The sequence below is a fragment of the Lissotriton vulgaris genome, chromosome 2_1, assembly GCF_964263255.1.
Source record: "Lissotriton vulgaris chromosome 2_1, aLisVul1.2, whole genome shotgun sequence".
NCBI lineage: Eukaryota > Metazoa > Chordata > Amphibia > Caudata > Salamandridae > Lissotriton > Lissotriton vulgaris.
In genome coordinates, this window is record NC_141687.1 from 1,811,879,704 (window position 1) to 1,811,893,154 (window position 13,451).

Consider the following 13,451-nt stretch of genomic DNA (forward strand, 5'->3'; position numbering starts at 1 on the left):
CAGCATGTCTCGAAGAGACAGAGCAAGCGCTGTCTAGGTGAGACCTAAAAAAGGTTGGTAAAATTGCTTTTTTTCTTGTCACCTAGTTCCCCTGGTGACATTCATTTTTTTTATAAAGTGGCTTTAGATTTTAAAGAAAATAAGAATAGCTTGCCAATGTACCTTTTTTTATAGATTGTTAAAATATTTCACAATAAATAAGAAGATATGGCATATCTAATGAAAAGCAATTTAGCGCTTACGACTACTGAGACTCCATGAAAGACAATCCATTGTGTATGAATATCATAGAAAATCCTATGATGGAGAATGGAAAAATGTGTCTAACCGTTTGATTTCAGCCCTCATTGACTGCAATTTTGCACACTATATATGGAATATGCTACTTACCAGTATGCATCTGTTCTTGGCATGTAGGGCTGCTGACATTCATATCTGTGCATAGATCGCCGCCTAATGTTGGGTCCGGATGATTGCACATTGTTGTCCTGGAAGAGTCTTCGAAGTATCACGAGATAGGTGGCTCCTCCCCCGGACTACAGTGTGCATGGGCATCCTCTCCATCCTCAGATTGTTTTTCGCCATTGTGGCAGGGATGGAGTATGATACAGTAAGTGATGTCCATGCTAGAGACTAATTCTGAGTGCTACAGCTGCGACAGGCACCGGGGAGGAGGGAGGGCGATATGAATGTCAGCAGCCCTACATGCCAAGAACAGATGCATACTGGTAAGTAGCATATTCCGTTCGAGGCATGCGGGCTGCTGAATTCATATATGTATAGCAGTTTCCCCCTTGGGGGTGGTTGCCCGTGCCAGCTGCAGCAGTCTGAAAAAGAGTCTTGAGTACAGCCTGTCCTACAGCTGCTTGCTGTTTGGAGATTACATCTACGCAGTAGTGTTTGGTAAATGTATGTGTCCATGTGGCTGCTCTACATATGTCTTCAAGAGGAATGTTTCCCAGGAAAGCAAAGGATGCCCCAAACTTGCATGTTGAATACGCTCTTGGGGGAACTGTTAATGTGCGTTTAGCTTTCTGATAACACATTTGTATGCACTTAACAATCCATCTGGCTATACCTTATTTGGAAATGGGGTTGCCTTTGTGCTGTGGTGAAAAGGCAACAAATACTGAATAGTTAGGGCTCTTCTAAGTGATGTAATTGCCACTAAAAAAGCCACTTTCCACGGTAGGAATTGTATCTCACACGAGTGTAGAGGTTCAAAAGGTGGTCCCATCAGTTTGGTTAGAACCACCTTCAGGTTCCAGACAGGTGAAGGTGGGTGTCTTGGAGGAATCACTCGCTTGAGTCCCTCCATGAAAGCCTTAATAGCAGGTAATCTGAAGAGTGGAAGGTGCTGCCTGTTCTGAAGATAAGCTGCCACCGCAGCTAAATGTATACGTATGGAACTTTAGGCTAGATTGCATCTGTGTAAATGTAACAGGTAACATATGATGTTTTGAGTCGATGCATCTAGCAGATTTATGTCATTATTGTTACAATAGATGACAAATCGTTTCCACTTCGCCGCATAGCACGCTCTGGTGGTAGGTCTTCTGGCCTCCTTGATAATATTCATATAGTGAGGAGGCAAGTTTCGGTAACCAAATTCTATGACTTCAGGAGCCAGATCGCAAGGTTCAACTGTTGCGGATCTGGGTGCTGAATGTCTCCATGGCTCTGCGTTAAAAGACTGGGTGTTAGCCGCAGCCTTTGATGAGGCACCACGGAAAGTTCTAGGAACGTGGTCTACCATGGTTGCCTCGCCCACGTTGGAGCAACTAGGATGAGTGTCATGGAGTGTTGTCGCAGTTTGCGTGCCACTAGCGGTATCAGCGGCGCTGGGGGAATAGCGTACGCAAACCTGCCTGACCAGTTCATCCATTTCGCATTGCCCTGAGACTGCGGATGTGGGAACCTGGCAGCGAAGTTTTGGCATTTTGCGTTTTCCCTGGTGGCGAACAGGTCTATCTCTGGGTGACCCCACTGCTGGAAGTACGGTTGTAGCACCGAGGGATGAATCTCCCACTCGTGCATCTGGTGGCTGTGTCTGCTGAGCAGATCCATCGCCATGAAGATTGCCATCAGTTCCAGCAGGTTGATGTGCATCTTCTTTTGCTGTGTCGTCCATAGTCCCTGCACTGTGTAATGGAGGACATGCGCTCCCCATCCCTGGAGAGATGCGTCCGTCGTAAGCACTATTTGTGGTATTCGGTTTCGTTTTCTCCTCGATGGCTTTCGGTTTCGCTTTAGGTAGTTCGACCGATGGCTCGTGTGATATATTCTTAGCCAGGCCTAGACGCGGGGCTATAGAATGTTCGACATGATCTTGGCTAAGGCCCTCTGGCGATGCCTCGACCTGAGCCCTTGGAAGTCTTTCAGTGTCTGTTTCGGGTCCAGTACCCGCTGTTGGGCCTGGTTCATCGCTCGAGTCGTCATCGACGGCTCCGATGGGGGATACGTCGTCCCTTACCTCAACGACGTTTTCATCCTCGACATTCTCTTAGTCGTCTTCATAATAGTTGGAGTCATGCTCCGAACCTGGATCCGACAGCTGTTCTGAATCCTCAGTCTCGAGGACCTCATCTTCTTTATCGAAGATATTCACCGGGTCGGGCGCTGGCTTCGTCATCGTTTGCCAAACGGCGCATCGGAGCCGAAGCGTCTTCTTCGACCTGAATCGAGCACAAGCTAGACAGTTGTCCTCATTGTGTTCTGGTGATAAGCACTTGTTGCACACCGGGTGTACATCGATGTGCGGGTACTCAGAGTTACAAAGGGGGCATCGTTTGAACGGGCTCCGTTCCATCGACGATCGGGCCTCTGGTGTCGAAAAGGCCACGTGGCTCTTTTCGACGTCCTGCTCGAAAAGAACTGGAACAAAGAACTTGGCACCAATCAAAAGAACAATACAGACGCCCCGAAGGCCTTTTGCCCTTTAGAAAGTTTCCGAACTTGAGTAAAGAAAAGTACATCCGAACCCAATGGCGGAAAAAAACAATCTGAGGATGGAGAGGATGCCCATGCGCACTGTAGTCCGGGGGAGGAGCCACCTATCTCGTGATACTTCGAAGACTCTTCCAGGACAACAATGTGCAATCATCTGGACCCAACACTAGGCGGCGATCTATGCACAGATATGAATTCAGCAGCCCACATGCCTCGAACAATATGATTTTTTGTGTTTTTTTAAACTAATGTTGAGAGAAGAGCACGGCCAGGTGCATCTGGGCTGGAGTGAAGCTCAACCATACTCTTGGTTTAGTGTGTTCTTTGGTTGCCAGAAAATGGGCTATCATGACACTTTCTGTGGGGTTTTTCTGGTAAAACATGAAAGTTCTGTTAGTCCTCGACAGGCATGCCAGTCAGTGATGGACGGAAGTGTTAGCTGCAATTACTGGGCAGAAACACAGTGAAAACTGAACACTGCAACAGCAAACTAAAAAAGAACTAAAATAAACGCACACAAACGTCATACAAAATTGTCAAAGCATGATTAACAGTGCTTGAAAATCCAGTTTGCATATTGTTCTCCTAGCTATCCAAAGCATTCCAATGTTGTGTACGTAAATAAAATGCATTTTACCTGAAAGACTTCAGCTTGCCCAGCCTGCTGGTGAGAGTGCTGCTCTCCGCTCTGTTGATTGTGATGTTGACTCTGCCACTGAGACCAAACCTCTGAAGGTCTTCCCTGAAACTGCCCACTGCTCTGTCCGCTTTCTGCTGAAAAACAACACTTGAGGTTGTAAGAAAGAATCAATCTTAAAGACCTGATTTAAAAAATCCTGTGTGGAATAGTGATACTAAGAACATTCTTTCGAGTTACATGACTGAATTTAGGGAACAGGTGCGAGAATGTCATTGGTGTAATATGACACATACTATAAATCAATAAGATCCTGGCAGGACCATGGAAGCTCAAACGAAGAAACGATAGAAAAAAAAGATGTACATGGAAGCACCGATGTAGATCTAACATTTCTTGCTTTAGCTGTGAATGCCATCTCTGGGAAGGCCACGTCCTGTTGACAAAGGATAGAGAAGCACAGGGAGCACATGTCAACTGGCAAGAATGAATCCCACATGAGCCCGTAAAGTTTTCCATCCTCGAGGCATGAGCCTAGCCTGTGAGGAAGTCCTCAGAAACTGAAGGTCTGTGAAGTACATCTTTGATTTTACACCACCCTGCCCTCATATAGCTAATTTGCAAGTTTGCTGCTCCTCAAAAAACAGTCACCAGAAAAAAATTCATGTTTTGACATCGTAAATGTGAAAAAGTGCTTACCAAACCCTGTGTTGCGATTGGCAAGGTTAGAGTAATTTCCACTGGGAGATGAGGTGGCCGGGCTGGAAAGAGGGCTGTAAGAGGACGGATCCGATGGATATGTGTGGGTGCTTCCGATCCCAAACGGGGAAGATTGGGACTTGCCTGCCTGTGATGGGATTTGCTGGGAAACAAACACATGTAAATGCTTACTCCCGGCAACAATTGACACAATCCAGAATTTGTAACGAAAAAGCAAAGGCAAAATTACAAATTTGATAGCAGGGAGAGCTGACATACATGCAGCTACCATCAGCTAAGTTAACTAAAATCTAACTACAATGAAGGAGGAAAGATCGCATTTGCTCTGCCCATATTAATGACAGCACAGCCTAATCAAAAGGAAGGGGCCCCATTGACTATTTTGTCTTGTCCAATAACGTGCCCCAGTGTCGGTGGTGTGCCAAACAGAGAAAGGGAAAAAGAACACAAATTCACTTATAAAGGTAGCCACCGATAAATACCAATGTGTATTTCACCCACGAATGACAAACCTTGCCTGCACTTAATTATTCAACTCTCCTCTTCCTCTCCAGCACACATTCTATGTCTACTGTCACATATCTGATGCACTCGGTCTACAGCCTTCTGCCGTCATCCACCCTGTCACGGTTTTTCACTGCACCATTCAATACAGAGTTAAAGTCTGACTGCAATAGCTGGCTACTCAAGTAACCTATTGGTCAGCCTATCTGCAATACTTTACGTGAGCAGGTTCCCACCAATTATGTACACATTAACTACATTTTCAAGCCTCTACCCTCTAATGCCCTAAACCCATCTTCAATTTTTATGAGCCTCATTTAGATCATTAGATTATTGATTAGTGGCAGTAGTCCCTTTATATCTAAAAAACCCCACCATGTACAAAGGGCGATTACACCTGCCACCCCATCATTACTCCTTCCCCGGGCAGCTTTTCCTTCCATGGTTTATTTTTCCCTAAAGACAGAGACCAAAAACAGAGAGCTATCTTTAGAAAAAACTACATTTATTTTCCTCACGAGCTGGGAGTGTGCCCACTTTTCTGGTCTGGGAGCACTTTCATTCAGAAAGCGGACCCAGACAGGTATAACATCTGGAGGCCATGGAATATGGGGCCTCCAGCTGCTATAGCATCTACAATAAAATAAGTTCAATACTCTCAACTAAGTGAAGCATGGCATGCAAAAGGTGGGCATGTTTTAGGTGAATTTCCTGTTGTCATTCACCTCTATGATACCCATATATTCCAATGCTCCACACCTGTATTGATTTTCCACCCCTCTAATGACCCCACATGTGCCTTCAGTTTCTTGCCTATATTTAATCATCGATGCTAACATGCCCCCAGCACCCCTGGCTTCGCTCTCTATTCCACTTACAATGCCCTACACCTGTCTTCATTCTCTAACGTCAATACCCAAGCAGGTTTTTTTGTCTACCACTCAAAGGCTCATAACCTCTTGCCTTCACCTGTGAACACTCCTTCTCATAGCCCCCATTAATGCTCTCCTCACCTGTGTAAAGTCTTTATTCTTTCCCCTTATGACCTCATTCTCTACCACCCAAAAACCTAACCAACAATGTCTTCCTTCTCTACACATCTAAAGCAATTGTATATTTTATGAACGCTCACCTCAAGATAACCCATCACCCATCTTCATTCCCTATTCTTCATCCAAAGACATCCCACTGGTCTAAATGAATTAAGCTCCCAGTAAACCATCGTATAATATACCTCCTCCAATGCTACACCAATCATCATTGTCAATCATTTTTGTAATCCTCCAGTGCCCGAGGATTTGTCATAATGTACGAGTTACTTACCTTCGGTAACGATGTATCTGGTAGAGACGATTCTAGCCGCAGATTCCTTCACATAGAATTATCCCCAGGCATGAGACTGGATCCGGAAACTTTTTTTGCCACAGCATCTCTGCGCGCCGGGTCGACATCACGCGACTCCGCCTAGGCGTCATCTGCGTACGTGAGGTTACATAAGACCCACCCCGGCGCGCCTACATCCGTTTTCTTCTGAGAACTTTTCTGCACCACAACGCGGAATCACCATACAAAAAACTGTAGAAGCATGGGAACAGTGTGCGAAAAGCAGAAAAAATAGGAAAGAAACGGTGACTAACAACACCACAAGAGTAGTGGCAACACCGCAGAACCCAAAGGAAGGGAAAGAAGAAAGAGCAAGCAGAGCCCTGCGCAGCCACCCTGCCAGCACATGGACACCTCCCACCCCTGTGCCCCAGAGACAAGCAAAATGCGTAAAAGCCATGCACACGTAGTAACCTCCCACCCCCATCCTCAGCAAGGAAGGGGACCAGTCTCAAGACAGACAGGGAAAACAACCTCCAGAAGATGCTGAGGACACCTCCAAGCCCCAGTCAGGTAAGAAAGGAGCGAACCTTCAAAGGGAAGTAATATTTCCCTCCCAACAGAGCCCTGGTGGAGGTCCTCCAGGAGATGGTCCGCCGGAAAGTGTGCAACCGGGTCGCTCATGCACAGGATGCTCACAGCTGTGGACACCGTGTTGGCGAAGGCCGCACCCGCCTCCGTAGGGCCCCACTGTGGAGAAAGCAGCTCCTCCATGGAAGACGGCTGTCCCCGAGGCCAAGCGGGACAGGCAACGGCCAGACCATGAAGTCAGAAGGAGCCGAAGAATGAGGGACCTGCCGCTCTTCCGACGAACACCTCTGCCTCAGGAAGGGCAGGGAGCCGCCCTTCGACGCCGGTAAAAAAGACACCTACCGGCTACCAGTCTCCAGGGAGGACGATATCGCTAGAAGAAGGAGCGTCCGAAGACGAATCCGCTGTACGACCCCTGCGCGGAGCAGTAGAGTCCGCTGCCTGAGGCAGGACGTAGGCACCATCTGGCATCACCGGACAAGGCTCCTCCAAGTCACCTCGTACTGGAGACCGGAGTGGAGCTGGAGCGAAACCGGATCCGGGGAGGTGCCAGATCGACGTCGACCCGACTCCCGTCGAGGCAGCCACCTGCGTGGGGGAACGAGACGGGCCTGGGGAGTGACACAAAGCCCTCTGCCAGCCGCAGCCCAGAATGTGGAAGATCGCCCAGCAACCCATGTGGCAGTGCCAGGGGGGACTCAACCTCCAGTGAGGCAGCCGCCTGTGGGGAGGGACGAGGGGTTCTCACCCGGCCTCGATCCAGAGCGGGACGAGGAGGGTCCCCTGGCCCCTGTGACTCCGCACGGTCCAGCTGCTGCCGGCATCGTGGCAGCGTCACCTCGGCCTAAGACAGGACCACCTTGTCAAAGGACCGAGAGGGGTTCGGGGGTGCTACCCGAGCCCTGGCGACCCCCTGCACCACCACAGGGACTCCTGCGGGAGTGTGCGGCGAGGCAGAGACGCCGTGGCCTGAAGGAGGTGCCCCAGAAGAGCCGCACCCCAACAGCACCACATCCTCCAAGCCTGGATCCGAACCATTTGGCGCCGGGGCCGGAGCCGCCGGTGGCGCTGCTGAGTGCCCTGCGCAAGGCGAGTGATCCGCCGACGCCCCAGGAGGGAAAGGAGGAGGAGACGCCAGCGAGGCCTGAAAATCTGCCGTGTATGTCTCCATTTGGACTCTCGACGCCCCAAGACCAGGAAACGGTGGATAGGACAACACGCGGGCCACATCACCCGCGGAGACTCCACGCCCCCAGCAGACCGGAAACCAGCCCCTGGGGACAAACTGCAACACTCACCCACCGGGGAGCGGCGCTCACGTGATGAGGACGAGGATGACGGTCACGGCCGTATCTAAAGCTGTCCTCCGAAGCAGACCGAGGGGAGGACGTCGGCCTGGAGAGACGCGCCGAGAGGACGTTCATGCGGCACTCCCGCAGCGACTTCAGCTTTAACTGTTGGCACGCCTCACAATCAGTGGTGCCGTGATCCTCCCCCAAACTCCACATACAAATGAGGTGAGGGTCCGTCGCCGACATAAGACGCCCACAAAACGTGCAAGTTTTGAAGCCCAAAGGCATTCGCACACTGTTCCACCAAAAAGAAATGAAAGAGAAAAAGGGGCCCTAAACAGGCCCGTAGCAAGGACCGGATCAGCGTTGCACGCGGAAAAGGAAAAAACTGAGGTAGGCGTGCCGGAGCGGGTCTTATGTGACCTCGCTGACGTCACGTACGCGGACGAAGCCTGGGCGGAGTCGCGTGATGTCGCCCGACCTCCCCGGCTCGTAGGGATGCGGTGGCAAAAAAAGTTTCCGGATCCAGCCTCACGTCTGGGGATAATTCTACGTGAAGAAATCTGCGGCTAGTAGTCTATCAGATTCTTCGTTTTCCCCAATACCCTCACATTTATCCCAGTGCTTTAAACCAGAGACTCAGACGTTAATAATCTTTTTAAACCCCTTCCAACACCTGACCTCAGTCTTCCTGTTATACCTCCTTCAAAATACCCACACCTACGTTTTCGTCATCTATCTTTTGTATGATCCGTTTAACCTTTTTCCATCTCTTCCTCCAGGTGTCACAACTCTAGCCCTAATGTTCAACCATCTAATGCCTGCAAATAAATCTTCATTTTGTACCTACTCCATTGCTCTCATACTTGATTTTTATTTTTGTTACTTTTTCTCTATTGCCCCCCAAAGCTTGCCTTAACTATTGACCACCACTTATTGCCGACTCACTTGTCTTGATTTTTTAGCCACATTTCCCTTCCAGGGCCTTCTTGCCTCATCCCTATCCTTCTCTGGTATCATCAGCACCTCAGAATGCATATTTTGATTTTCTCATACCTGCATCAGTCGATCCCCTTTACTCAATACTAATCTACAACCATCCTCTGGACAAGTTGGGTTAGTGGACAGAGTGACTTAGTAGACTAATGTGTCCATTGTAGGGGCCTGTGTTTGTCCTCATGGTCACAGGTCAAATCCAAGCAGGTACACTCAGCCTTTTATCCTTCTGAAGTCGATAAAATGAGTACCATTGAGTTGGGAAACAATGAGCATCTGCTATTCAGCAGCAAAATACACGTTACGTTATAATCATAGTTACCATTTAGTGCTACCCATCAGCTTCCATTTTGTTCTAGGAAGAGATGAAAGATGATGCATCTTTCTGAGAATTCAATGTAGTACTCAGCCTTCAGACCCAAGTTACTTAATGAGAATATTCCAGAAACAGTGTATAATCTTACAATTTCAAAACGTATGAACCATTCATTCCTCCTTCATACACCATAAGTATCGATAGTAATGCATTGTTGCCCCCCAAAATAATTTAGCAGGTGTATAATCTATATCAATTTTTTTCACGGTTCTTTTCTTAGTATTTGTAGGCAATAGTACAACATTTTATCAGAGCAATATAAATATCTGCTCTTTACCCAGTAATTGCCATTGCATTCTACAGTATGACACCAATTCTCTAACGTCATGCTTCGATCAACATGTAATAAAGAGTTGAGATGATTATGAACCCTGTACCTTTGAATTTCAAAGATTATTCAAAACCATGTGACATACTCTCCCATCCAATACATTATAGGGGTAAAATAAAATCACAGAGTGGTTACATTTTTTTAAACTGAGCTTTATGAATGCGAAATGTTCAGTAAATATCCGAAAAACTTAAAATTGGGCTTTTCCCATCTTTGTCTCATGCTAGAATATTTATGCAAAGCCCAACTCGTCTAATTGGGGTGATTGTTTATGGAATTGGGAGTTTAAAATCTTTGAAACATATACTTTCCTATACAGCCAAATGCATCATCAAGTACAGACTTTACAAAACACAAGCCAGACTTCCTGTTTTAGTTAAAAAGTCTATTCTACCTTGTGTCAAAGAGAAAGCAGATAGGAACATTAAGAGCTGTTAAAATAACATTGAGCAGTGGCCATATCCAAACATAAAAACAGAGAGGGCCCAGATAACTGTTTTAGTCAAGGAGCAACAACTCACAAGGGTTAGTGGAGAGAATCCCCAGGTTTCATTTCAGTCACCGATTGCTTTAGGGGAATTTCATAATTTGCAGACAAAAAGCGGACACTGGATTGACATTTTTATGCTGGTCAAAATGATATTTAATTATATTTCAGAGTTTCTAAAATAAACACAGAAATCCCTTCTTTACCTGCTCCAATTTCACAGTGACTACAAATAGATTAACGTACAAGTTACTTACCTTCGGTAACGATGTATCTGGTAGAGACGATTCTAGTGCAGATTCCTACACGTAGAATTATTTCCCAGGCGTGAGACTGAATACGGAAACTTTTTGCCACGGCATCCCTGCGTGCCAGGGGCGGGGCGACACCACTCGACTCCGCCCAGGCGTCGTCCGCGTCATCAGCGAGGTCTCATAAGCCCCACCCCGGCGCGCCTATGTCAGTTTCAACACGGAGCCACCAGACAAAAACTGTGGGAGTATGGGAACAGTGTGAGAAGAGTAGAAAAAAAGGGGCAGTGCAACACTGCAATATTCAAAGGCAGGGGCAGAATAAAGAACAGAACAGAGCCCGAGCAGCCACCCTATCAGTATGTAAACAGCCTTCACCCCTCCCCCCCGAGTCAGCAAACATACATACAAAGTCATGACACCTGCAGCAGGTCCACAACCCCCACCCAGAAACAGCAAAGGGGAGCCTGCCTCAAGACAGACAGGAACAACAAAACTCCAAGCCAACCCCAGCACAGAGGGCAACCATCCATCAAAGAACAAGGGCAAGGCATGGCAGATGACCTCAACCCAAAGGCAAGCAGAGGGACTAGGACCCCTAGCAGCAAGAGGTAGGGAAGGGAGGGCAGAGATTGAAGGCAAACCCCCCCCCAACCGGGAGCAGCCAGAGTAGGGGGGCACAGGAGCACTATAACCCCATCCGCCAGTGAACCAAAAAGGAGGAGAACAGCAACAAGGCAGAGCAACCCGTCAAGAGCGAAAGAATGCACACACAGGAGACACAGCCCCCCACCAGGAGGCGAGTGCCGAGACCAACCCAAGGGTCCTCGCAGAACGGGGAGGAAGGGCGGGCCGTGAAGGAATCTGCGGCTAGAATCGTCTCTACCAGATATATCGTTACAGAAGGTAAGTAACTCGAACATCTGATAGAGACTACTAGCAGCAGATTCCTTCACGTAGAGTAGATACCCTAGCAATACCCACGGGTAAGGAGGGTCTGCGAAAGGACCCCGCCAGCCAGGACAAGACAGAGGTTCCCACAGGGGACCAGACTTGCGGACCAGGTAAGTAACCTGGCCCCTTCCAGGCAAGAGGAGCCCCCACAAGCATAACACCACCGACCCCAAGAGGGATGGAGGAAGAAGAAAGAAGACTGAAGAGGCCCCTACACTCATAACAGAGGAACCAAGGGCAAGGCCAGAGAGACTGAAGCACCCCACCCCCTTCCAAGGCAACAAAGCCTCCATCCAGAGCCCCGAGAAGCTTAGAGGGCCCAAGGAAACAAGGGATGGAAGGCAACAAGCCAGCCAGAGTGGCACCAACAGACCTAAGCCGCCAGAAGCAAGAAAAACAGCCCGGGGCCCCAGGAAGACCGGGCGGGCGACGCCTGACAAGGGAGAGCACAGAATCATCATAGCCCTCAGGACAGGAGTAGGAAGGTTAGGAAATGCCCGGACACCACCACTTGGGGCCGCGCACACGACCTCAAGAAGCAATAGCAACAAACAAACGCCATGGAGAACAGGCACCCAAAGGCTACCAGAACTCCCTAGCAGAGCGCAAGCTATATAACAGTACCCCTACCCCACATAGGGTACGTTAAGTCCCAATACATGGGAACCCTCTTTAAAAGAGCTTCCGCAGCAGAGGAAAAAACGAAAGAGCCACGGGGGAAAAAGACCACCGCAGAAGGCTTGTCAAGCAGCCCAAGAGAGACAGAAGGCCTAATCTCAGGGCCAAGTCTGTACAGACAACTCCAGCAAAAACACACAGTCAACAAAGGGGCCGCCCAGCAGCCAACAACGCCACAGTCCCAGCAAGGAGGACTCAAATGGCCAGACAACACACTCCACAGCAAGGGCAACCGGGCCAAAAGAAGGTCCAGAACCAGCTCAACTCAGCAGTCACTGAGGAGTGGGAGGAGGAGGAGGAGGATAAGGCGGAGGAGGAGGAAGGAGTCTTGCCAGGAACCTTTGGATGGCGGAGTCCACCGGGGCATGGAATAACAGGCTGCCATCAAACGAAAGATCAAATCAGCTGCTCCCGAATGTTCTCAGGGAACACGCCGTCCCGAAGCCAAGCATGGTGACGAAGGGGGACTGAGCAAGCCATGTCCCAGCCCAGCACCTCCGAGATGTGCAGAGCGGAGCCGAGAATAAACATTGTCAGCTCCCGGCCATCCAACGCATGATGCCGTTAGTCCACCTGAACAGTCTCCTGGGAAGCTGCGGACCCCAAAGACTCAGCCGAGTCCCACAAACAAAAGGAGGTCCTAGCCAACACACATAAGGTGTTAAGGGCACGCAGTGCAGCAGTGGTAAAGGCGAACATGTTGCGCCCCCAAGAGTCCAGCCAGCGGGCCCCCCGGGATGGCGGATTCAACAGTGGCGGCAAGGAAGGAAAAGCAGTCCGCAAAAGTGGACTTGAGGTGGAGGGAAAGACACGCCGGGTCATGTGGCACTGGAAGGTGCCGATGTAGAAGGTGTTGGGGCATTGGATCCCCTGTGGTGGGGCGCCTCCAAGCCCCCATCAGGGAGGAAAGGAGCGAACCCTCAAAGGGAAGCAACAGCTCCCTCCCACCAGAGCCCTGGTGGAGAACCTCCAAGAGATGATCCGCCGGAAACCAGGTTGCCCATGCGCAGGATACCCACAGCCGTGGACACTGCGTGAGCGAAGGCCGCACCCGCCTCCGTAGGGCCCAGCGGTAGAGAAAGTAGCTCCTTTGTGGGCGACGGCTACAAACTAAAGCGGCCGTCCCCGAAGCCAAGTGGGGTGCGCAAAGGCCAGACCTGGAAGTCAGAAGGAACCAAAGAATGGGGAACCTGCCGCTCCTCCGGCGATTACCTCAGCCTTGGAAATGGCGGAAAGCCGCCCTTCGATGACGCAGGCGAAAAAGACACCACACAGTGGCCTGTCTCTGGGAAGGATGACACCAGCAGGCACCCAACCTCCGGAGAAGTGGGGTGCCCGAAGACGAATTCGCGGCACAACCTC

General features: G+C 49.4%; 1 protein-coding gene across 8 annotated transcripts in view; it reads right to left on the reverse strand.

The window, feature by feature from the left end:
* ARNT2 (aryl hydrocarbon receptor nuclear translocator 2) overlaps positions 1–13,451 on the reverse strand; it is a 916,564-nt gene that overhangs the window by 13,104 nt on the left and 890,009 nt on the right. For 4 of the 8 annotated variants that reach the window (XM_086957884.1, XM_086957882.1, XM_086957880.1 and 1 more), the window contains 2 exons: positions 4,286–4,448; positions 3,587–3,723 (listed from right to left, as the gene is read on the reverse strand). In XM_086957884.1, coding sequence (XP_086814010.1) covers positions 3,587–3,723; positions 4,286–4,448 — 300 coding nt within the window. The remainder of the gene's footprint in view (positions 1–3,586; positions 3,724–4,285; positions 4,449–13,451) is intronic. The other 4 variants (XM_086957885.1, XM_086957883.1, XM_086957881.1 and 1 more) reach the window with 1 other exon arrangement.